The 26505-nt window shown below is 45.2% G+C and overlaps 1 protein-coding gene across 8 annotated transcripts in view; it reads right to left on the reverse strand.

The window, feature by feature from the left end:
- GRIK5 (glutamate ionotropic receptor kainate type subunit 5) overlaps positions 1–26505 on the reverse strand; it is a 793047-nt gene that overhangs the window by 186580 nt on the left and 579962 nt on the right. For all 8 annotated transcript variants that reach the window (XM_068241459.1, XM_068241463.1, XM_068241457.1 and 5 more), the window contains 4 exons: positions 22569–22747; positions 15005–15058; positions 12129–12290; positions 1909–2061 (listed from right to left, as the gene is read on the reverse strand). In XM_068241459.1, the coding sequence (XP_068097560.1) occupies positions 1909–2061; positions 12129–12290; positions 15005–15058; positions 22569–22747 (548 nt within the window). The remainder of the gene's footprint in view (positions 1–1908; positions 2062–12128; positions 12291–15004; positions 15059–22568; positions 22748–26505) is intronic.

The raw sequence follows: 26505 nt of genomic DNA on the forward strand, positions 1-26505 counted from the left end.
CTTTGTGTGTCTTACCCTCTTGCTTGAGGGTATCAATGATGGCCTTCTGGACAGCAGTCAGGTCGGCAGTCTGACCCATGATTGCGGATTTGAGTAATGAACCAGGCTGGGAGTTTTTAAAAGCCTCAGGAATCTTTTGCAGGTGTTTAGAGTTAATTAGTTGATTCAGATGATTAGGTTAATAGCTCGTTGAGAGAACCTTTTCATGATATGCTAATTTTTTGAGATAGGAATTTTGGGTTTTCATGAGCTGTATGCCAAAATCATCAATATTAAAACAATAAAAGGCTCTGAAGTACTTCAGTTGTGTGTAATGAATCCAAAATATATGAAAGTCTAAAGTTTATCAGTACATTAAAGATAATAATGATCTTTATCACAATATGCTAATTTTTTGAGAAGATCCTGTATGGTAAAATACATGAGGGTGCTTCGTCTCTGGTTCACTCTAAGGTGGCCACTACCGATACAATATCCTGCACGATCGTTTACTAATGATTCTTCATATGAATGATTGGAAATATTTGTTTGGGACCACTATTGGGCAAAAATCTCCTGACGAATCCGATTAGATAAATGAAATTGATTCAATTTTCTGATCAATTTCATTAATCTGATTGGATTGGTAAGGAGATTTTTGTCCATTTGTGGTTCCAAACAATAATTTCCGATCGTTCATACGAAGAATCATTTGTAAACGATCGTTCAGAAAATTGTATCATTAGTGGCCACTTATACCCTAACTTACCCATGTATACCAGTTTCAGGGTCTTCACTTTTCATCAGTGCAAGCAATAAGCAAAAAGATCTACTATGCAGATCTTCCCTGTCCCAATTGGCTAGTAATGCCTCCCATCACCTTTGAACCAATCATTTGAGGGACATACCCAGGCAAAAGGAAAAAGAAGAAAGGCCTGTTCAAAACACATACATTTTACTTCCATGCCCCCATTTTTAAAGCAGCCAATTACTTGTATTATACCAATATAGATAAAAATTCCTGTACAATGGTGATGAGTCAGCACTAGTCTGTTTCAGACTGCAACGGGTCCTTTATAAAGGTTTTACACACTGGAATATGTTATTCTTGCAAATGTATAGTTCAGGGTATAAATCTTAAAGTTCCAGGAGAGTGGAAGATGCCTGTAGGGGGGGGGGGGGGGCTGCTGCCACGAAGACAAAGGAAGCAATTGTCCTGGGGCCCCCGCACTGCTAAATCCCCCAGGTGGTCTTCCCTAGGCTACTCCAGAGTTCCCAGGGCCCTTTCACAATGTGCGGCTGCATTGTAATAACTCACCTGTCCTGGTACGTTGCTCTGTCTTGTGCTTCGACTTAATCCCTACTGCCTGCCTCTTCCCCATGACCTGGTGCTGGTTATTTACGCATGACTTGCACTGCATGGAGAAGAGGCAGGCAGTGGGGCTGAAGATAGAGCACTGGGACTGGTGAGTTATTACAATGCAGCTACACATTGCGCAGGAGCTTAAACCAGCCCTGGATGCCTGCAGAGGGGAGTACAGCACATTTGGCTGCCTTGAAAATGGGAGCTTGCAACTTTTTGTGTGTAAATTAATAAAGTTTACTCAAAGAATTTGTTTCATAACACGTGGGTGTAGTGATAAACCTTTGGGATTGCCCTTCCCTCCCATCACCTTTGGGCCAGTAGGACCTCTTACGAGGCAATTGTGAGAGGGTGCAGCATGAAGAAGCTGTCATTCGGGTTTCCCAGGGCAGCCAGCGTAGTTATCATGCAAGCAGGCACGTCTTATACCGAGGCACCTTCACGTCACCTGCTGACAAGTCACGCAGCACAAGGTGGAACACAAGTTCACTGTGAAGAACGCCAGCAAGCTGCAAATGAAGCTGTGGGCCAGAGAGACTAGCATTATTTCAGGTCTGATATCTTACCATGCGGAGATAGTTCATCAGGCTGGTCCCATGCTGCCAGATCTGTGATGTGCTGCAGGACAGCTGCTTGACTCCAATCTCCTGGCTTCGATTCAACTCCCGCACAGCACTGACTACGACGTGGACTGCGTCAAACATGAGCGCTGCAGACAACTGAGGCAAGGGGAACAGACAGAGCAAAACATGAAAGAACGCCTGTCACAGCCAGACTGTATCCTCATTATCTGATCCTATGCTCATTATTATCTTAGGTCCATCTTTTTCCACCCACTCCACCTCCACATAGGACAATTACTATTCAAAAGAAGCCTTTGCTGTCCCTAGCAATAATCATTCTCATTACCCGAGCTCTACGCTGGTGTAAGGCTGCAACGACAAATGTTAAACTAGTACCTTAATGGCCCCACTGGGCAGAACTGATAGAAGCCTGAGAGAGACTGGTGGTGATGTCCAAAGCATATAATCCGATTCCAGTCAACGTCTAGCTAAGAAGCCATAAACAGACTTTCTTGATTTGGTTTTTGAGAGCGCTAGTTCTTACTGATAAGACCTACACAAGCGCTTTGAGTCTGACAGGAGAAAGACGCTATACAAAAATAGGAATTGTTATTGAATTATTATTAAACTATTTGCCAACTATATTTTATGGCACTAGTAAGGATGCTCATTCTGATTTCGCGGAATTGAAATCTGAATTTCTGATCGGAAATCGGAAAACAGAACTCGGAAATCGGATTTCTGCAGAAATACTGCAATTCGGTAATTTTAGCCCAATCACAGAACTCGAAATCAATGGACCAATCAGAAAATGCAGAAACAACTCGAAAGTATTTGGCCAATCAGAGAATGCAAAAAAATTACAAAAAAAAAAAAAATACCACTACTTGGAAATCGGATTTCTGCAGAAATACCACAACTCGGTAATTTTAGCCCATTCACAGAACTCGGAAGCATTGGACCAATCAAAGAATGCAGAGTCAACTCGGAAGTATTTGGCCAATCAGAGAATGCAAAAAAAAATGACCAAAAAACACTACTCGGAAAACGGAAATCTGAACTCGGAAACCGATCGGAAATCCGTGAAATCGGTAATCGGCATTGGCGGAAATCGGAATTTCTGCAGAATCGGAAATCGCCTTTTTCGACCATCCGTAGGCACTAGTCTAGTTTAGGGGACCCTGCAGGAAAACTCCCCAACTGTGCGTTTTGCAGGCAACCTCACCTATGCACAGGTGGGGTAATTAGTGTCTCACCTACATGGAATCCACCTGGCTGAAATACTAATTACCCTACCTGTGCATAGGTGAGGTTGCCTGCAAAACATGCAGTGTAGGGGAGTCACGAGGACAGGTTTGAGGAGCACTGTCCTAGGGAAATTCTGCTAACCTGATTGGTTGGACCAGGGGTGTAACTACAAATCATGGGGCCCCAAGCAAAACTTTGATGGAACCCCACAATGTTCACATCATTTCCCTTGCCTCCCTTGGTGACCATCACAGCCTTGGTGCCCATCCTGCGATAGTCATAAAACAAGTGCGGACATCTTAATCTTCACACCCATAACAAAGTGTAGCTACAAAAACACCTGATCTGAAGGATGGACCCCTGAATCAGAAGGTGTGAAGTAGTAGTTGGGGTCCCCTTACAGCTCTGGGCCACCGTGCTCCTCTATAGTTACGCCCCTGGGGTGGACCCTCTCGAACTGCTTGGTTCCAGATAGGTTGTAGTAAACTACACCCACACAGTCTGGCATTTATGAACACATAACTTTTTCCCCTTTAACACATCACTATATACTGGTCAGTTTATGCGAGAGAAAAGCATTTTACAAACATTTCCTTGTTGTTGAATTTCCTACAATCCTAGACTGGCAAATAAAAAAATAAAAAACAACAAAACAAAACAAAAAAGGCCATAATGCCTTGGAAGTGTCTTCACTGTATCAGCCGGAGCCAGTTTTTGTTGATCCCCTTGTCCACTTATCATACAGTTTGTAAAATGAGTCACCAAAATAAGGCCCCCTAGAAAATCTTTTTTTGCCTCAGTGAGATCTAAGCCTAGCCTTGTAAGCTCTTGCCTCTGATCCTTTCCACCCGACTGATCTTCTACTGTTAGCCAAGTTAGCATGAAAACAGAGTTCCTAGTGGCAATAACCTCGGCTAAGAGGGTTTCAGACCTCCAGCTTCTCTCTTGTAAAGAACGTTTTATTGCCTTTTATCCAGACAAAGTTGTTCTGAAGACAAATCTGGCACATGTTCCCAAAGTGGCCTGCAGATTCCACGTACATCCGGAGCTAGTACTGCCAACTTTCTTGGAGGAAGAAAGCAGCTCTCTGCGTGGCCTAGATAAAGGCAGGCGTCTGAAGTCCTACAAACAATGTATATACTCGTTTCACAAATCTGAAGATGTATTCATAGCAGTCAGAGGCCTCAGAAGAGGATTGGCAATGTTACTCAAAGAACCTACAACTACCCTAGTCGTATAATTCTTCTAATACCTCTGAAAATACAAGCTCCTTCAGCTAGTGGCATTGCAGCATTTCAAGTCTCTGGAATCTCTCCATCTGCAGGGCATCTGGCTGGTCTACAGTAAAAACCTTCATCAAACACTATCTAGTGGACCTGGCTTCTTAAACCACATTGGGCTTTCGAAAGGATGACATTTCTAAGTCCATGCCTGTTGTTCTGCAATAGTAAAAATTGACTTGCACACCAGCAAATGTAATGCAAAAGGTTTGTATTCATTCCATCTAAGTAAGGAAATAGTACATCAAACAATAGTAGTACATCAAAGAAATCACAAGAATGGATATCAGTTCAGCAAGGACTTATGTTTACTTTTTGTAGCCTGCTCCTTATTCCTGTTGCACCTTGCAGCCGATAAGAAAGTATTCCGTCCATCAATCTCCGCCCATGCAATGCGGCGGCCATATTGCGAGTGGCATCTGCCGCACGCATATAGTTGGCTGCATAGAGTGGAAATACGCATGACCGGAAGTGACGCGGTGACTAACACGGCGGCCGACGAGTAATGTCACTCGCGTCAGAAGGGCCGGCCCAGTGTCCAACGTGGGCTTTGCTACATCCACTAGGTATTTAAATGCAAGTTTCACTTGTTCTTGCTGCAGCAGCCAGGAAGGAGCTCAGTGCTTATACCCTCTGACGAAGGGTCCCCTCGAAACGGCGCTGTCAGGGTATACCACTCTTTGAGATGGGGTCAATCTAATGCTATCTGTATTCTTATAATGGTTTTTGTCTGTATGTTTCTGCTTCAGCTCTATTGCATATGCTTTGTGATTCATACTTGATTTGACTCTTCTCATGTCCTGACCTAAAGGCAGTCAAGTGTATGCCTTGCTGAACTGATATCCATTCTTGGGATTTCTTTGATGTACTACTATTGTTTGAAGTAGTATTTTCCTTACTTAGATGGAATGAATACAAACCTTTTGCATTACATTTGCTGGTCAATTTTTACTATTTGGTCTGTGTAGGGCTAGAGCCCGACTTATGGACTAAGCACCCATTATTATATGCCTTTTTTTATATACCAGGTGTGCATACCTTCTTTCTAAAAAATTGTGTTGTTCTGCAATACCCTGCCTCTTCATTTGAATACTCACCACATAAAAGACAGCACGGTGCCAGGACACTATCTGCAAGGAGTTTGTATGTACTCCCATGTCTGCGTGTGTTTCCTCTGTGCAGTCCGGTTTATGCCCACATCCCAAAACCATACAGATAAGTTAATTGGCTTCCCCCAAAAATTGGCTCTAGACTATGATACATACACTACAGGATACATACATAGACATATGACTATGGTAGGATTAGATTGTGAGCCCCTCTGAGGGACAGTTAAGTGACAATATAATATACAGTACTCTGTACAGCTATATAAATACTCTGTCAAGCACAGAGATCAATACTCCGGCTCATTCACGCTTTGGCACTGTATTTGGCCTGAGGAAGTGGGATTAGCCACACGAAATGCATTGCCTGTGTTTAATAAATATTATTGACATATGTGACTGTCGTTCTTGAAGTAAGCCACCTCCACTTTTTCAATTTAAGTATTTTTAACCTAGTTTTATATAACCTTGGGCTCCTCTCCTCCCTTGTGCTCCCCCAACCTATGAGGTTTGAAAGGGTACTGTCTTAGGCCCTCATGGTTCACATCGTCATGTAGGCTACAGATTGTCTTTTTCCTCAAGAGTGCGACCACATCCAGTTCAGGTTGGACACCCTGAGTGGAGTCGGGTTAAACATCTCCACCTGCTAAAAGTGGTTGATTGCCCCACTTGCAACCTACCTTTGTGAGTAGTATTCTATTACACCTATATTTACATCCCTTTAAAGTTACATATTACGCTACTTGTGCTCCCATTATTCTTTTTTAAGGTGCCACGTTACACCACACAGGGCAGTTTCTAGGCTAAATTTCACCCAGTTCGAGAGTCAAAAAATTGCCCCCCCCCCCCCCCAATCAAAGCTGCTAAGTGAAATCATGTCAAAAGGCTTCTTGAAACCAACTCACCATTTTTATTTTATTTTTAATTTTTTTACTCTGCGTCTGACCACCTGCCCAGGGAAAAAAAGAGTGACCCCCTCCGCCCCCTAGCCAGGGAGTCACAGTATGGTGGTCTGACCACCTGTCCAGGGAAAAAAAGTGTGACCCTCTCCCCCCCTAGCCAGGGAGTCACAGTCAGACCATGGTGGTTTGACCGTCAGACCACCATGGTCTGACTTTGACTCCCTGGCTGTGGGTGGTAGGGGGGGTGCTCTTTTTGCCCTGGGCTGGTGGTCAGAGCCCACCATGGTCTGACTGTGACTCCCTGGCTGGGGAAGGGGGGTACTCTTTTTGCCCTGGGCTGGTTGGTGGTCAGACTCTGACCACCAGCCCAGAGCAAAAAGAGTGCCCCCCTACCCCCAGCCAGGGAGTCACACTGTTAGACCATCACCATGGTGGGTTCTGACCACCAGCCCAGGGCAAAAAGAGCGCCCCCCTCCCCCAGCAGCCACATCAGAAAGAGAGAGGCAGTGCTGTACATAGACTGCCTGCCTTACTGCCTACTTACCATGAGGTCCATCTCATGGCAGGTGGAACTGGAAGAAGGCGCCGGGCCAGGAACGGTGGGGGTCCGGGCAGGGGACCATGGAGGTGCTAGCGGGCAGCGGCAGCAAGGGCCAAGGCACCCACTAGCAGCAGTGGCAGCGAGGAGCCCGAGTCCAACTGGCCAAAAAGACTCCACCTTCTGGGGCTGGGCTCCGCCGCACACTGCTGCTGCACACAGGGGTGAGCCTGGGGTGCCTGGCACCTGGCAGCAAGATTTTCTCTGGCGCCTATGGGAGTGGTTAAATTAACCGCGCCCAACCACATAACCACACCCATGTCCTGCCTAATCACACCCACACCTTCCACCTCTTTACGCATGCATGTGGTACCCCATTCCTACCCCTCTTCCATGGGCTTGCTCCTGGCTGGCTTTGACTGCCTGGCAGTCTGCTAGTCTCTGGACTGACTCAGGTTGAGAGGCTCTGCGAGTGCGACGCAGTCACACACTGCGTATTTATGGCTGCCTGCGGCCACCGTACTCTCGCTCGCTGTCGTCGGCTCCTCCCCCCACCAAGCCCAAGCGTGAGGTGGGCTGCCTGTATCTTTCCCGTTGCGCCGCGCAGCCTGCCAGTGTTGCCAACCTTTCACGTTATTTTTTACTGACAAATACCTAAAAATTTACTGACAAAAGATTATTTTTACTGACAAAATTTCCCCACTAAATGCACATAAGAGACAGCGTTTCACCAGTAAATGCACATAATAAGAGACCGCTTTTCACCAGTAAATGCACATAAGAGACCGCTTTTCACCAGTAAATGCACATAAGAGACCGCTTTTCACCAGTAAATGCACATAAGAGACAGCTTTTCACCAGTAAATGCACATAATAAGAGACTGCTTTTTACCAGTAAATGCACATAATAAGAGACTGCTTTTCACCAGTAAATGCACATAATAAGAGACAGCTTTTCACCAGTAAATGCACATAATGACAAACAGCCAGTTTCCCCAGTACATGTAGCCAGCCTGGACCCCCATTAGGCAGTGAGTGACAGGGAGCCCCTTTAGGCAGTGAGTGACAGGGAGCCCCTTTAGGCAGTGAGTGACAGGGAGCCCCTTTAGGCAGTGAGTGACAGGGAGCCCCTTTAGGCAGTGAGTGACAGGGAGCCCCTTTAGGCAGTGAGTGACAGGGAGCCCCTTTAGGCAGTGAGTGACAGGGAGCCCCTTTAGGCAGTGAGTGACAGGGAGCCCCTTTAGGAAGTGAGTGAGTGACAGGGAGCCCCTTTAGGAAGTGAGTGAGTGACAGGGAGCCCCTTTAGGAAGTGAGTGAGTGGCAGGGAGCCCCTTTAGGAAGTGAGTGAGTGACAGGGAGCCCCTTTAGGAAGTGAGTGAGTGACAGGGAGCCCCTTTAGGAAGTGAGTGACAGGGAGCCCCTTTAGGAAGTGAGTGACAGGGAGCACCTTTAGGAAGTGAGTGACAGGGAGCCCCTTTAGGAAGTGAGTGACAGGGAGCCCCTTTAGGAAGTGAGTGACAGGGAGTACCTTTAGGAAGTGAGTGACAGGGAGCCCCTTTAGGAAGTGAGTGACAGGGAGTACCTTTAGGAAGTGAGTGACAGGGAGCCCCTTTAGGAAGTGAGTGACAGGGAGCCCCTTTAGGAAGTGAGTGACAGGGAGTACCTTTAGGAAGTGAGTGACAGGGAGCCCCTTTAGGAAGTGAGTGACAGGGAGTACCTTTAGGAAGTGAGTGACAGGGAGCCCCTTTAGGAAGTGAGTGACAGGGAGCCCCTTTAGGAAGTGAGTGACAGGGAGCCCCTTTAGGAAGTGAGTGACAGGGAGTACCTTTAGGAAGTGAGTGACAGGGAGCCCCTTTAGGAAGTGAGTGAGTGACAGGGAGCCCCTTTAGGAAGTGAGTGAGTGACAGGGAGCCCCTTTAGGAAGTGAGTGAGTGACAGGGAGCCCCTTTAGGAAGTGAGTGACAGGGAGCCCCTTTAGGAAGTGAGTGACAGGGAGCACCTTTAGGAAGTGAGTGACAGGGAGCCCCTTTAGGAAGTGAGTGACAGGGAGCCCCTTTAGGAAGTGAGTGACAGGGAGTACCTTTAGGAAGTGAGTGACAGGGAGCCCCTTTAGGAAGTGAGTGACAGGGAGTACCTTTAGGAAGTGAGTGACAGGGAGCCCCTTTAGGAAGTGAGTGACAGGGAGCCCCTTTAGGAAGTGAGTGACAGGGAGTACCTTTAGGAAGTGAGTGACAGGGAGCCCCTTTAGGAAGTGAGTGACAGGGAGTACCTTTAGGAAGTGAGTGACAGGGAGCCCCTTTAGGAAGTGAGTGACAGGGAGCCCCTTTAGGAAGTGAGTGACAGGGAGTACCTTTAGGAAGTGAGTGACAGGGAGCCCGTTTGAGCAGTAAGTGACAGGGAGCCCCCAGCCGCCGCTCCCGCTCCCCCCTTACCTTGCAGACCTCAGGATCAGCGGCGACCCGACCAGTACCGGCGGGCGCCGGACGCAACCGCTCTATATGCGGAAGTGATGTCACTTCCGCATAGTGCGGGCGCTGGGTCCTAGTGCCCGCACGATTGGTCGCCGCCTGATCGAGGTCTGAGTGAGGCGCCAGGAGGGAGGGAGGGGGAGCAGTGGCGGCGGCCACAGGGACGGCCTGGCGCCCCCCAATCTGTCACTCATCGGCGCCCCGTTCAGCAGAACCGGCTGAACGGGGCAAGAAACGGCCCTGACACCACATTTCTATATGATAAGTATTGAGGCCACCATCTTTGTTTCCTTACAACATTTAGATTATCTATCATGCTCTTCAGTCTCTGCCTGTAATATCTTCTGGGCATTCCGTATATTCGCTAGCTGCATGCTTGTTCCATGTGTGGCTGGGAAAATACTGCAGCCAACTGAACAGCCATGGCAACTGGCATTTCAAAAAAGCAGATAAAGATGGATGCCTCCCTATTCCTCTCACTACAGATTTATTTTAGGCCTCTATTGGCTAATAAGGCTCTTATGCTGAACCGGGAGAGAAAGCGCTGATCAAGAACGTTATTAACAGTTGTTTTGTCATTTTAATATATTCCTGTTTTACTTGTCAAATTATAAATTAATGCCATTGCCAGATAAAACAATACATATTGACACAAGGCCACGCACAGTCATATTTTTATGCTAATGAGATCCTTGCTGGTAAAATTTGATGAATGTTGACAGGAGTTCTTTGTAAATGAAGAAAGCAGGAAAAGTTACTTAGAACAACTATTTATTCAGCTATCACATCATGACAAACTCTCCTTTACATCACTTGTCTGCTCCAGAACTGCTGCCAGACAGATTCAAGCACATAAACCGCCGCTCTCCATGGCGACCAATCATTTCAGTGAATGAGGGAAAGGACAAATCTGATTGGTTGTCATGGACAACTATTGCACTCCTGCTTGTAAAATAGGCTTTTCATCAACCACAATGATAATGCAGGTATTTTAAGTGTACCTGAGGCAATATGTGACATAATGAGACACACATGTGTATGTACAGTACAAATCATTTTAATAACCAGGCTGTTTTACTTGTTTTATTTTGCTGCCTGAAATAGTTAATTTCTAGGCATGGAAGTGACAGCTTCAGTCTTGTCGGTAGCTTGTCGGGAATATAGTAAACATTACTAATAAGCTAATTACAGACATGAAAGGTTTCCTGGCAGAATACAACTTCTGCAGACAGGGAGAGATAAAATATATGAACTATTTCTAACTCTGGGACACTTAATAGGCTGCCACTGATTAGAGACATTCAACCTATTTTCAAATGTTTAAATATAAAATCAAGGGGTATTTAAAAAGTCATTTTTAGTAGTAGGAGGATAAATATAATTATTTATCTCATCAGTTTATTTTCACCTGTCAATACAAATAGTAATAATGATTTTTCAGCCTAATAATCGTGAGCACATATGTTACAATTTTTCTGTTCGATTTTAACCCAATTCTTTTAAAATGATTGTATGAAAATAATTGAGAGAATTTTTTTTTTATTGAAAAACTAATTTTTCTCAGTTAAAGAGACACTGAAGCGAAAAAAAAAATATGATATAGTGAATTGGTTGTGTACTATGAATAATTACTAGAAGATTAGCAGCAAAGAAAATATACTTTTATTTTCAGGTATATAGTGTTTTTTCTAACATTGCATCATTCTATAATATGTGTAGATTACACAACACTCAGCATTCAAAATGAGTCTTTCAGAGCAGTCTGTGAAGTAATGACCTATCCTCTAGCAGAGGAAAAGTAAATAGTCCAGGAACAGTTGAGATAATAAATGTCAGATAACAGCCCTCTCCACCACTAACTTAGTCGGAGAGCTTAATGGCTTGTTTGCATAGACATAACAACTGGAGTTTCTCAACTCTTCCTGTACTGGAAACAATTACACTGATGTATTTGATCTTAATGTTTTATCTCTTAGCTGTGCTACACATACAAATCATAATATCATCATTTTTTTTTTCGCTTCAGTGTCTCTTTAAAATCGTTAGGTTAGAAAATTTAGATCAATTTTGGCAGAAATTGAATGGTGTGTGGAGGTGTTGTATGAAAGTCATTCAACCTAATACATTTTAAGTTAACATTCAAGAATAAAGAAACTTTTTGTCAAAATGACACATTGGATAGACCAGGCATGGGCAAACTTGGCCCTCCAGCTACTAAGGAACTACAAATCCCACAATGCATTTGCCTTTATGGGTCATGACTGTTGCTGTCAGACTCCTGCAATGCATTGTGGGACTTGTAGTTCCTCAACAGCTGGAGGGCCAAGTTTGCCCATGCCTGGGATAGAATGTACTTCTTCAATGTAATAAATGTAGAGTCGTTGATTAAAATAGCTGAGGAACAGATTTGTTAATGTAAGGTACATTTTCTAAGGTTGTTTGCATTGTGTGCCTTTATACACAACAGTCATAGCACAGAGCGCACCATACACATTTATAAATGAAAGTTTATATATTATTACACCGAATTTATATCTTTTAGTCAATCATTTTTATCATGATTGTGTCAAAATCAAACATGCGTGTGTGGTACATTGGTTACAAGAGTCTAATTCTTCATTTGAGCATGAAAGCAGGTTTGCTTTGATGAAAGGTTTGCTGGCGTTAGCGCTGTGACTTACTGCTGGCCCCAGGTAGGTGCTGAGCTCACAGTTCTCCCTCCAAGACATATTGAGGCTCCTCAGGAACTCCAGGTAGAAGGGGTGGCTGCTGTTGAACATGGAAAATCCCAGGATATTGGAATGGTCACTCATCACTCCTTCCAGAGATAACAAGGGGAAGTCCTGCAACACAACCAGCAAAGATGGCGTCACACACCTGAGGTAGAAAGAATCAACAATGCCTGACTACATCTCCCAGAATCCCAGCATCACAGCAAAACTAGGGGGTGGAGTCACTACTAAGCTTATCTCATGGATTATCTTCCCTTCTGTATTTCTCACCTTAACCACAAAATAACATAATTTTCCAAGTAAAAAAAAAATCACTCAAAACAAGTTTTTACTTGTCCAGTAGCATAATGTGCATTATTGTAGCAACACTCGCTTTACCCATGTACCATGGGTCGTCCTAATAGCGTAATGCGTGGTACACAGCTGGAGGTAGTAATGGTGTGCTGCATGCACACAGCAATATTACAAGTGGTTAGTGCATCAATCCCCTCATTCACTCATGATTTATCTCACCTTACTTATTCAGTCATGATTTATCTCACCTTACTTTTTCACTCATAGTTTATCTCACCTTATTTATTAACTCATGATTTACCTAACCTTACTTATTCACTCATGATTTATCTCACCTTACTTATTCACTCATGATTTATCTCACCTTACTTATTCACTCATGGTTTATCTCACCTTACTTATTAACTCATGCTTTATCTCACCTTACTTATTCACTCATGATTTATCTCACCTTATTAACTCATGATTTATCTCACCTTACTTATTCACTCATGATTTATCTCACCTTACTTATTAACTCATGATTTATTTCACCTTACTTATTCACTTATGAATTATCTCACCTTACTTATTCACTCATGATTTATCTCACCTTACTTATTCACTCATGATTTATCTCACCTTACTTATTCACTCATGATTTATCTCACCTTACTTATTCACTCATGATTTATCTCACCTTACTTATTAACTCATGATTTATCCCACCTTACTTATTCACTCATGAATTATCTAACCTTACTTATTCACTCATGATTTATCTCACCTTACTTATTAACTCATGATTTATCCCACCTTACTTATTCACTCATGATTTATCTCACCTTACTTATTAACTCATGATTTATCTCACCTTACTTATTCACTCATGATTTATCTCACCTTACTTATTCACTCATGATTTATCTCACCTTACTTATTAACTCATGATTTATCCCACCTTACTTATTCACTCATGAATTATCTAACCTTACTTATTCACTCATGATTTATCTCACCTTAGAAATTAACTCATGATTTATTACTTATTAACATATGATTTATCTAATCTTACTTATTAACTCATGGTTTATCTCACCTTACTTATTAACATATGATTTATCTAATCTTACTTATTAACTCATGATTTATCTCACCTTACTTATTAAAGAGACTCTGAAGTCTCTTAAAAATCCTTTTTTTATCACAAAATATTGTTTAACATGTTAGCCCTACCTAAACCGCCGCATTCCCACCACTGTACACTATCTAAATCCCCCCAAACTTGCCGGGGAGCAATCCGGGCAGCGATTCCGTGAGAGGCAGAGCTATGAGCCGCAGCTCTGCCTCTCAGCGCATCTGTCAGCCCGGATCGCCGCCTCTCCCCCGCCCCTCTCAGTCTTCCTTCACTGAGAGGGGTGGGGGAGAAGCGGAGATCCGCCGCTGATAGACGGGCATGGAGGCAGAGCTGTGGCAGCAAAATCCACCACCAAATACAGCAGCAAAATCCACCACCAAGAAAGTCGTGGATTTTGCAGGGGAGAGGGAGGGGCGAGTTTGGGGGGATTTAGATAGTGTACAGCGACAGGGATGTGGCGGTTCAGTTAGGGCTAATATGTTAAACAATATTTTGTGATAAAAAAAGGATTTTTAAGAGACTTCAGTGTCTCTTTAACTTATGATTTATCTCACCTTATTCACTCATGAATTATCACTCCTACGACTTGACGCCTGAAAGGCTGATAATTGTTGTGCGCATGCCTGTAATGCACCACCCTTTACAATATTAGGGCCATGCATATTACCAGGGTAATTAACAAACTTCCCTTAGGGGGAGGGTCCTTTTGAGAAGTTTTAAAAATGTTGTGCACAGATCACTTTAAGCCAGATCTGGGTCACGTCCCTTTTAGGTATGGAAAGATGAGTAGAGTATGATGATGTCATCACATCAGCCCTCCGGGAGCATGTTATTACGGTGCAGGGAGAGCTGAATGATGGCTCTCCCTGCTGCCGCTAAACTCCCCGTCGGCGTTAAATACTATTCCGCATCTGAGTTGTAGCAAATCCGAGAGAGAGATGTAATTCGAGGTCTGGCAACCGCCAGAGCCCCGAATTACCGTTTCGCTGGGCAAGCCCAGCTTGATGCCGAAATGAACTGCTTAGCAGCTCTCCCCCATATCAGCCAGGAAGTCACATCAGCCAGATAAGTTGCATCATGGGAGGCCTTGGCATTTTTTTTTCACAATGTTCTAAATATAGATTGTGTTTTAAATATAGATTGCGTATGAATGTGAATGGAGTTATAGACTTATTTTTAATCTGTGATCCTCGAGTTCAGCTTTAATGGAAAACGTACTTCTATTCAAATATTTTATTCCTTGCGGTCTTCATAAAACCTGTTCTCTCCAAATCCGTTTCCTGGCGTCTTTATATTTCTGCTACTGGGCACATTATTTCATTGCAGTGCTGTTCATAATACAATTTCACCATTTTAATCCCCTTTAAAAAAAATGTGGGAGTTAATCTGCAGTTTTCTGGATCTGTAGTCTCACCATTGTCGTCAGGATATATTTGTAGTGAGCAGACGTCATACCGAGCTCCGAGGCCTGTGGAAGGAAGAGATGAAGACAGTAAGTGGATGGATTCGAGGAATTGTAGATGGGCTTTTAAAACTAGAGGAAATGAAAAGAGAAGAGATGGCCGAGGCGACAAATCACATTCCTGCTGTAATTCTTCTATTGTGGTTTTTACAATAAAACTCATATCAGATGGAAGAAGTGGCATTCACCCTCACCTTCAGCTCGTGGTCACCCTCCTGGCTCAGCAGTCAGTCAGGAAGTAATTGGAATGATGGATGGTCAATACGATGCAAATAATTTTGAGTTGATGCAGGATTATGCAAACTTTGCATGCAAATGTATGCAGCTTGAAAATGGACCAATCCAATTTTACCTCAGTAGGATTTGATTGGTTCATTTCCAAGCTGCATAAATTGGCATACAAAATTTGCATAATACTGCATCAAATCTTTTGCATCTCAAGATGCCTACGCAGTAGAGCAGACCCGACTGGGATCGGCTATTTCCACCCGAACCCGAGCTGAGAGCTGCTGCTGCGCCTGAGCTGGAGCCGGGGAAGGTAAATATTGCAGGCGGCGGCGCTACTGTAACACAGCCTGACAAATTGTCAGCTGTGGCTTCGAAAGGGCCCAGCGAGACCACCGTGGGACGGAGGAGGACGGGGGGGGGGGGGGGAGTCTCAATAGGATCCAGAGGCTTCCCCCTCCTGAAGTAAGTATTCCCCAGGGGCAATTTTTTTTGTTACAGCGACTCTTTAAATACATGAATACAAGGATTTTAAAAGCCATATAAATTATTGTGAATACATCTCTGTCGTAAAAATACCAAATAATCTCAGTACTAAAGAAGATGGACAGAGGTGTAAAAACCAAAGAAAGAACAGAAAAAGAAAGAGAAAGAAAGGAAAAAAAACATTTTAACCCCTTCTTAATGCCTAACTAACATCCCCCTCTCTACTTTCTAACTTTCTTGATGCAATATTTGAGTCCCCAAATCTATACACGCAAATGTGCATGGCTTTTGGAATGCATGGAGTAGGAAAGAGGAGCATATTCACTAAATTGCAGTAAAATTGGTGTGCACTAGCAGCACACTGCTATTTTATCAGTATTTACCCCAGTTATGCAACACACGTCGTGTAATTAGTGCAACCTGGTGCTAATTTGACACATGCTTCTAGATTTACCACAAAGCATACAGTATATGTAAAGTACAGGTAGTCCCCAGTTAACAAAGGAGATACGACTGTAGGTTAGTTCTTAACCTGAATCCATTTTTAAGTTGGAACACTGTGCCACCTCTGCCCCCCTTTACCTCCTCTATGCCCGTCCTGTGCCTCCAGTGTCCCCCTCTGTCACCTCCGTTCCCTGTGCCTTCATTGCTCCCCTCTGTGCCACCTCTGCCCCCACTGTGCCACCTCTGCCCCCCTTTACCTCCTCTATGCCCGTCCTGTGCCTCCAGTGTCCCCCTCTGTTACCTCTGTTCCCTGTGCCTTCATTGCTCCCCTCTGTGCCACCTCTGCCCCCACTGTGCCACCTCTGCCCCCCTTTACCTCCTCTATGCCCGTCCTGTGCCTCCAGTGTCCCCCTCTGTTACCTCTGTTCCCTGTGCCTTCATTGCTCCCCTCTGTGCCACCTCTGCCCCCACTGTGCCACCTCTGCCCCCCTTTACCTCCTCTATGCCCGTCCTGTGCCTCCAGTGTCCCCCTCTGTTACCTCTGTTCCCTGTGCCTTCATTGCTCCCCTCTGTGCCACCTCTGCCCCCACTGTGCCACCTCTGCCCCCCTTTACCTCCTCTATGCCCATCCTGTGCCTCCAGTGTCCCCCTCTTTCACCTCTGTTCCCTCATTGCTCCCCTCTGTGCCACCTCTGCCCCCACTTTGCCACCTCTGTCCCCATTCCCTCAGTGTCTCCATTTGTGCCACCTCCCCTCTGTGCCACCACTGTGTTCCTCTGCCTTCACTGTGTCCCTCTATACCACCGTTGATCCCTGTCCCCCTTTGTGCCTCCTTCTGCCCCCCTTTATCCAGGGCTGGATTACAGGTTTGCTTTAAAATGTGTAAAATGTATATATATAAAGAACTTGGAACTCTCTATATAGTATAGTATGTCATTTTATTGAGTTTAAAAAAAAAATTCTTTTCATTTTTTTTAATTGAATTTCTCAAAAACTACAAGATTTATTTGATTTTTTTTTTACTTGTTCACATTTTCATGCCATTTGTAATGGCGTGGCGTTTGTAAGTTCGGCGTTGTAAGTCGGGGACTACCTGCAGGGCCGTTCCAAGGCAGAGGCGAGGAAAGAAACAGCGTCAGGGCACAGTGTAGGAGGGGGCGCACAACTCACTCAGCTAATATTCCCCTATTATGTGTTTGAAGCAGAGAGAAATAAGAAAAGGGGATACATGGCAGTGCCAAGCTATATAACTAGATTAACGTGTTGGGGGCCCTGGGGCGCCTGTTAGTCTAATCGCACTCATTGTGTGACGGCTGGGGTGGGAGGAATGGAGGGGCGCACTTTAGTGTCTCAGCCTTGGGTGCTGGAGGACCTAACTACCAGCCCTAACTACTTGTATTCATGCACACAATAATATATGGTGAATACAAATGCTTTTGTAATATTTTCATACTAAATGGAGGGATGTCTGTTTGCAGTGTTATGTAGTTCCAAAACTTTAGTGCCAATTTAAGGAACAGCTGTTCTGTTATCTGGGGTTGTTGATTTATTATGACAAAAGAAAAAAACAAACAACTGACACAAAAATGAAGCAGTTGCCAGAGGATGCACCACAATACTAATGCCTTTACTACGTGTTTTAACTGCTGTTATTAGGTTGTTGATAGCTTCGCTTTATTTTATGTTCTGCTACCATTAAACATAAGAAAAGTGTTAATTTTACTCTATGCACTCAAATTAACAGATGTGTAGAAAACTGTTTATGAATTATTTTACTGGGTAGAAACGTACGATCCGAGACAAAGAGGAACTTCAGCCTAAACAAACATACTGTCATTAAGTTACATTAGTTATATTAATTAAAATAGATAGGTCAGGGCCGGATTTACCATAAGGCACTGTAGGCACGTGCCTACAGGCGCCTTATAGGACAGGGGCGGGTTCTAAATGTCCCCCTATTGATAGGAGAAGCTGGGAGTGCGACGTCACTTACCCCCGCCCGCCCGTCCGCCCGCTCTCCCACTCGCTCGCTCTCCCTCTGCAATCAGCAGCCGCCCAGTGAGTGTCCCTGATGGCCGCTGTATTCCTCTTGTATCTAATTGTATGCAGCAGCATAATGGCGCTTCAGCTGCGAGCAGGGTGCGCAGCCATCGGGGGAAGCATGTGTGTCAACTCGCAGCAGCGCTCGCAATAATTATCATTAGATTCATGAATAATTATCGCGAGTGCTGCCGCGAGTTGACACACATGCTTCCCCGATGGCTGCGCACCCTGCTCGCAGCTGAAGTGCCATTATGCTGCTGCATACAATTAGATACAAGAGGAATACAGCGGCCATCAGGGACACTCACTGGGCGGCTGCCGATTGCAGTCCAGAGGGAGACTCGAGTGAGCGAGCGGGCGGAATATGGCGGCCGCCATAAAAATAGCACTGTCTGTCTGCCTGCCTCTCCTTGAACCCCCGCTTACTCTCTGCAGTGCTACACCCGTGGTCCCCCTACAGAGCCTGTTCTGCGATCGTGAGGCTACAGAGAGCAGACATGGACCGAGCAGCCTAGCTGCAGTTGTCTTCTCCCTAGGCTCGGCAGGCTAGCAGCTCCAGCGATGGAAGTTTGTGGTAAAACTTTTTTTCTGGATGCCTGGAAAGAGGGGGGGGGGGGGGACTCTGTACTTGTGTTTGTGGTGTGGGTTAATTGGGGAAGGGGGGGGGGTGTCCTGTTGCTGTTGGTGTGCACTCATTTTTTTCTTTGGGGGAGGGGGGCTCTGCACTTGTTTGTGGTGTGGGTTTATTGAGGGGGTCATGTGGCTTTTTGGTTGTGTGGGATTATTTTTTTCTGTGAGGGGGGGCTTTGTACTTGTGTTTGTGGTGTGGGTTTATTGGGGGAGGGGGGATGTCCTGTGGCTGTTTGGTAGTGGGGGGGCTCTGTACTTATTTATTGGGGGGACCAGTGTTGGTGGTATGGATTTATTTTTATTTTATTTTTTGGGGGCGGGGGGGGGGGGGGGGAAGGTCTGTGCTTTTGTTAGTGGTGTGGGTTTATTGGGGAGGGGGACAGAAAGGTCTGCCTGTGTTGATGGTGCAGGGTTTATTGGGGGAAGACAGAAGGGTCTGTGCTGGTGGTTTTGGGTTTGTTGGGGAGGGGGGGGGGTCTGTGGTGGTGTTGGTTTATTGGGGGGGTGGGGGGAGGGGTCTCGGTGGTGTGGATTTATAGTGTAGTTAGACTTTCTAACTACAAGCGTTTGTACTTATGTGGGGCTTCCTCACCATCCTCCCAGGCTTGTCCGTTCCCAACTGGCCCGGTTAAAGCCGCGAATGGGCTTTAACCACTGCATATGAGAATCCCGGACGTGTGCGGTCATAGTCACGCATGCGCAATAGACCCAAACTATTGGGCTGGAGAGTGAAGGAACGGACAGGACCAGGAGGACACGAGGGAGCCCATGGCCTACGGAGGGCTGGAGGAAGCTCCAGGTAAGTATAAATGCTCATAGTTTGAAAGTCTCTGTTTGAAAAGGCAATATTTGGGGGGGGGGAGTTCGGGGGTGTTGAGGAATGATTATTGTCCAGGCCGCAGTCTAGGCCAGGGGCTGCTTGGAAGAAGTGCCCTAGGGGAGAAGGGAGGGAGGGGGGGGGGGGGTCCACAGGCAATGAGTAACAGGGACAGGAGTTCTTGTCTAGTCTGCAAGTGGACTTAATACAGGGTTCCTTGCAAGGGACGTTTTCTTTTCTTGTCTTTACTTCTATCTGCATTACCTTGGGTGGGTTTATTTCAGAAAATAGGGTGTGGCTTGGGGTGTGGCCTGTGCTGAGGGGTGGAGTCTAGGGCGCCAGAACTTCTGTGCCTATAGGCTCCTGAGCTGTAAATCCGGCCCTGAGATAGGTAATATAATCTCTTACCCACCCTGTTTTAAAAGAACAGGCAAAGGTTTGTGATTTCATAAGTGCAGCCATCTTTTTGGTTGAAAGAAGGTGACATGGAGCATGAGACACAGTTCCAACTGTCCTGTGTCCTGATCACCCCTCCCAGTTGCTAGGCAACGTGAATAACAACAGGAAATTTCATCATGCTTTGCACAACAACAGGGGAAAAAAGCCCAGGCAGTTTTCTTTGATGGGGTGGAGCTTAGCTAAAAATGCAGCTAAAAATGAGACTTCTATAAAAAAACAAAGTTCTGATGCTGTGAAACTGTTGGACTAAGATAAGACCTGCCTGAAGCAGGTGTCAACTAATAAAACATGGGGAGCTTTTTATGTAAACTGAACACTAAACAGCTCTGATCTGGATTTTTGCTTTTCATGCTTTAAAGGGGTTCTGTTAGGGGTTTCTGAGGAGAAAAACAGACCCTTACCTTGGGCTTCTATCAGCCCCGTGCAGCGGTAATGTCCCACGCCGTCCTCCTCCCATCTGCTGTTCTCCGCCGCCGGCCCCGGTCTAAGCAGCATGGGATCGAACTGCGGCTGCGCTACAGTGGCCGCGCACCCGCTCGCTTCCGCCTGCGTCATCGGAAGCTTACTGCGCAAGCGCAGTAAAAGGCTCCGTTGTACTGCGCCTGCGCAGTAAGCCTCAGATGACGCGAGCGCAGGCACGGCAACGCGCATTATTCGTCTGTGTGACAGACGAATAATAGCCCGGTGCCGGTTGCGGGGAACGGCAGATGGGAGCAGGACGGCGTGGGACATTACCACTGCAGGGGGCTGATAGAAGCCCCGGGTAAGTGGCAGTTTTTCTCCTCAGGAACCCCCACAGAACCCCTTTAAAGGTAACCTGAAGTGAGAGCCACATGGAGGCTGCCATATTTATTTCCATTTAAACAATACCAGTTGCATGGAAGCCCTGCTGATCTATTTGGCTGCAGTAGTGTCTGAATAACACCAGAAACAAGCATACAGCTAATCTTGTAAGATCTGACAATAATGTCAGAAACACCTGATATGCTACATGCTTGTTCAGGGGGTATGGCTAAAAGTATTAGAGGCAGAGGATCAGCAGGGGGGCAGGCAACCGATGTTTAAAAAGAAATAAATATGGCAGCCTCCAGATCCCTCTCACTTCAGGTTTCCTTTAGGCCCCTTTCACACTGGCGCATTTCATTGCTCTGCGTTTTCTGCTCGTTCGCAGCTCCCCCGTTGCAGCGGCCATAAGTCTCTATGAGCCTGGCTACAATACCCACAATGCACGTGATGCGGCGGAAGTGGTTCTGATGACACAAAGGTGATGCAGACTCTGTAGTGCGTTGTCTAGTGCTACGAGCAGTACCGGGCCTGCAGGCATTTGCATTGGAGTCAATGGCACCACAACAATCTGCCATCTTCACACTGTAACAATGCCAGTTGCCTGACTTCTGTGCTGATGCTCTGCCTCTAATACGTTATGTCACTGGCCCATAACAAGCATGGAGTTCAGATGCTTTGGTGGAACTCCGTTGGCTGCAAGCATGCTGCAGGTTGTGACTCAAAAACAGCCAAAGCCAAAAGCTCAGCATGACAGCCAGGCAACTGGCATTGTTTATAAGGGAATCAAGATTGCAACCTCCGCAATCCTCTCACTTTAGGTTGCCATTGAAATAAAGCAGGTATGGGGGTTCCCTATCAGTGGTATACTAACCCTGTCTTCAGGCCTAGTCGCTGATAAGGAGAATAGTGGGTCTTGGAAAACATCTCAGGCCAAGTCACAAGCTACCCAGTGTGTGTCAGCATTGGGGACGCTTGATCTCTTGGTCATGGTGAACGATAACAACCAGGGCGAGTACAGCGGCACAGCAATGACCTACAAAGATCCGGCATGTTGGATCTTCAGCTATGCTCAACACCAGCGGATTATGCAATGGCATTGCTCTTGCCACTCCCTCTCCTGCAGAAAGCCACTCTGTCGCATGCACTCATTGTCCCTCTCCCCCCCCCCCCCACCCCACACCCCACCCCCGCGTAGCAATATACAGAGCCTGACAACGCGTATATCCAGCGTCTTTAGTGCTCTGTCACCCTGCAAGGATCAGTACCTGCTCGACTAGGTGACCAATCCAGCAGACAATCGTAGGTCGTCACCAAGTGAGGATGTAGTTTTAGGCATGATGGACCTTTGGCAGATGTTGGAGGCCCCTGTACACAAGCTAGATTCTCACCCGAGGCCGTCTTTATCAGCCGCCTTGGCTAAGTTTAATCTGTTGTGTGTAAATAACTTTAGCATCCCAAGGAGCTGTGTACCTGTGTTTGGAAAGTGTTGCACTGATAATTGTTCTGCCAGGACAGAACAGTAAAGTAATTGCATTGCATAGCTGTGTCACCCACACTTGGAAAAATGTTGTCCTCTTTCTAAGAAAAAAGTGACATTTCTGTGGTTATGGACACCAGACTACTGACCTTCTTGAGAATGAGGTGGGACACTGTTGCGTTGGCGTCAATAATGATGGTGGACACTTTGTCATCACGGATTTCCTTTAATAAAGGTGTTGGGTCATTAGTGTCGTCCAACATTCGTACAGACAGCGTGTCTTTAGATATAAGGAACTGCCGAACGAGCTCCTCTAACCGAAGTAAACCTGGAAAAAGAAGAGAAGACAGGACTACAGATAAGGGAGGAGCTACCCAAGGTGAAAATAAACTGATGAGATAAATAATTATATTTATCCTCCTTCTCCTATAAATTACTTTTTTAAGTGTTCCATAGTTTTCTGTTATATTTAAACCGGTACTGGCACCCTATTAAGTGTCCCGGAGTTTGAAAAAGGACAATAGTTCATGTATTTTATCTCTCCCTGCCCTCAGAGGTTGTATTCTGCCAGGAAAACTTTTCTGACTGTAATTTGCTTATCAGTGATGCTTACTATATTACCAACATGGTACAGAAGTTGTAACTTACATGCCTAGATATTAACTCTTTTAGGCAGCAAAATAAAACAAGTAAGACAGCCTGGTTATTAATACGTTTTGTACTGTACATGCAATGTTTATCTCATTGTGTCACATGTCACCTCAGGTACACTTTAAAGAACGACTGTAGTGAAAATAACATAATTAATAGAATTACTTACTTTTTTACAATATTTGTTTATAAATTATCTGTTTGCCCATTGTAATCTTTGCTCGTCCTCTACCTGATTTCACATTCTGAAATATATCACAAACGTCTTTAATCCCGTCCGGTGATCTCTGTGGAATGCTTGCTTGGTTATTGAGAGTTCCAAAGCCAGTACAAAATATATCTGGTCTCCCAGAATGCTCTGAGGGTGAGTATTCTGCAGAGCTAATCAGCCTAGGCTAAACACACTGGGAGGGTGGGGCTACATTCAATGTACAGGAATATATAGGAAGTGTTTCTGATGCTGAAGGCTGGAAAATTACCATAAAAGTGGGTATGCTGAATCATTTACTGTATTCTCCTATATGACACTACAGGGCCTCTTAAAGTTAAGACAAACTTGCCACTTCCTACACCAACATAAACATGGTCAGCCCTTTACACCATATGTTTGCTACTAGTGTTGAGAAAAAAATTCTCCCCATATCTTTATTAGCTCTACCCATAAGGCAACAGTTAACATTTTGCCTCATGGGTGGGGATAAATCCTTTATTAGCTCCACCCATGAGGGAACAATGTTAATTGCCTAGTGATTTCCTAGCCCCAGCTTCCATTGCAGAGTTGAAGCTAACTACTGACTCATTACTAGTCAGTCTATATACAAAACCGCACATAACGTATTCACCTTCTTGGACTATGTTGTATGTTTCACTCTGCAAGAGACCTGAATTCAGACAGAAATAAGTATAAAATGAGCAAATATTGCATGATCTACAGGTGAGAAGCTGGTAAAGGCTTGCAGATGCATTTGCAGCTAAAGTTGGTTCTAGGAAGTCCTCATTAAAGCGGGGGAATTCCTGTGAAAGTAACATTTATCTTTCATGCCACAATAATGTTTGTTTTTTTTTCAAAGTGTTAAAGGGCGTCTGAAGCAAAAATAAAAACAAAAACAGATCCCACCTAAGGAGGGGGAAGGCTCTAGGTCTTATAGAGTCCTCCGGTTCTCCTCCCGGTCCCAGCGTTCCAACACAACATCCCCGTTAGCAGTCTCCGACTGATCGGTCACAGACTGTTCTCCGCCACTGCCAGTTCTCTGCCACTGCCAGAGGCTTCAGAAGTCTTCTGGAGGCCAAGTGCTCCCGAGGATGGGCAACTCTGTACTGCACATGCGCAAGCACGCATTCTCACGCACACACGTATGGAGCTGCCCGTCTTCGGCAGCACTCAGGCTTCCGAAGACTTCTGAAGCCTCCCAAGGCAGAAGATTTGAACCGGGAATCCTTAACGTTCAGTGGTTTTTTTTTTTCTCAGGTTTTGTTGCAAAATATATTGTGTTCTATATTACAATGTGATTTTATGAAGCTGTCTGTACATCAGTATATGCGCTGGTTTGTACAATCCTTGTTTGTTTCTCAATAAAATGTATTGTTCAAAAAATATGGCTTTCTCTGACATTATATGCAGTTGTCTGCCATGCAGTCCTACGCATTTTTTTTCCTTTTTAGAAAGGGCTAAGGAATCATAAAGAAGGATCAGTAGTCAGTCCATTGGGTGAATTCTGACTAACCAACCATTTTCCCTGCAAAGCTTCTAGGAGCTGCTTAGCTGACCATGTTATTCTGCTCTCTGTCCGACTGTCAGCAAGTTTTCTTCATAGCAGTCTGTTGTGTGGTTTGCTTTAGGCAGCGGGCACACTTTTTGGCATTGTGTGTGCGTTTCCTGCGAGAAAAGCACAAGAAATCGCAGCACAGAGGTTTCGTGGTTAGCACTTTGGCCGTACAGCAGTTCAAATACCTGCCAGGGCAACATCTGCAAGAAGATTGTATGTTCTCTCCGTGTCTCTCCCAGCACACCTGTTGCCACCCACATCCCAAAAACATACAGATAAGTAAATTGGCTGACCTCTAAAATTGGCTCTACACTACGATACATCCATAGACAGATGACTATGGTAGGGACTAGATTGTGAGCCCCTCTGAGGGACAGTTAGGTGACGAGCCAATATACACTGTGGCAAATGTTGGCGCTATATTAATACTAAATAATAATATATAATGAAAGTCTATGGGCCGCATTGCTAAATGCAAAACATTGTCAAAAATATGATGTATTCATATATGTATGTATGTATTTTTCCATCTAGATAAAAAGGTGATTATTAAAACACAAACACATGAAAAACACATAAAAAGGCAAATGCAAAACACAACCACAAACGCATACAAAAATGCAAGAAAAAAAAAAAAAACACAAAGAAAAAACACAGAAACGCATTTGGCAGAAAAGTCGTGGTTTTCCCTACAGACAAGTGAGCTCCTGCATACCAATGAAACTTCTGCTGGGAGATTTGGGCCCAAGTGTTCCTGCACAAGTCCTGGCGGCATTCATTACTATTCCCCCTCCAGGCCGCCATGGATAGTGGGGGGAAGATGTAATTCGGCTTCCAGCTATTGCTGGCAGCCAAATTACACTGTTCTTGTTGTAATTTGTGCTCCGTCTTCGGACGGCGGCCAAATCACTCACCGAGCGCTGCTATAGCCGTAGTTCCTATTACCACCTATGGTGGCACCGACTGTGCTCATGTGCTGCCAGCCTTAAAGGACGAATGCAGTGAGAGAAATACGGAGGCCACCATATATATTTTCTTTTAGGCCCCTTTTACACTAGCAGGTCATTCCTGAGTTGTGTTGCCCTATTTTGCCACAAGGGGCTGCAAATGCAATGAAAGTCTATGGAGACTTTCACACCTATTGCAGTCCCTTGCTGTGCGCTGGAAGTTTCTGAGCTGATGCAAGGGCAGCAGCGTGTAACTGCAAGCACTGAACTGCACGGTGCTGGGGGTAATGAAAGTCTATGGGTGACGAACGTAGCGTGAACAGTGCAGTGTGACGGGAATCCTAGTGATGTACTTACTACTCAGCAGGGAGAACATCACTGACCTGGGGGCGGTGCTATGCATGTGACCATGTCGGCGCACTCTGCCACAGGTTCATATCTTTGTCATTTTTTCTGTTGCAGTGGGATGTGGCAGAAGTATCACATCCCCACCCCAACGCACACCAGCCAAGTGTCACGTTTTCTCTGTGACACTAACGATTTGGAGCATTTATCACGGCATCACGGGGCACAGGTAAAATGTCCCGACCTCTTCACAGAGCAGGAGAGTTTGCAGTTAACTATTTCACTGCCCAGAGTCTTTGCAAAGAAGACTAAAATACATGCATCACATCACACTCTTCAGCCTTGCCTCATGCTGAACTTCATCAGCAGCAAAACTC

This window comes from Hyperolius riggenbachi, chromosome 6 (assembly GCF_040937935.1).
Source record: "Hyperolius riggenbachi isolate aHypRig1 chromosome 6, aHypRig1.pri, whole genome shotgun sequence".
In the NCBI taxonomy this organism is placed as follows: Eukaryota; Metazoa; Chordata; class Amphibia; order Anura; family Hyperoliidae; genus Hyperolius; species Hyperolius riggenbachi.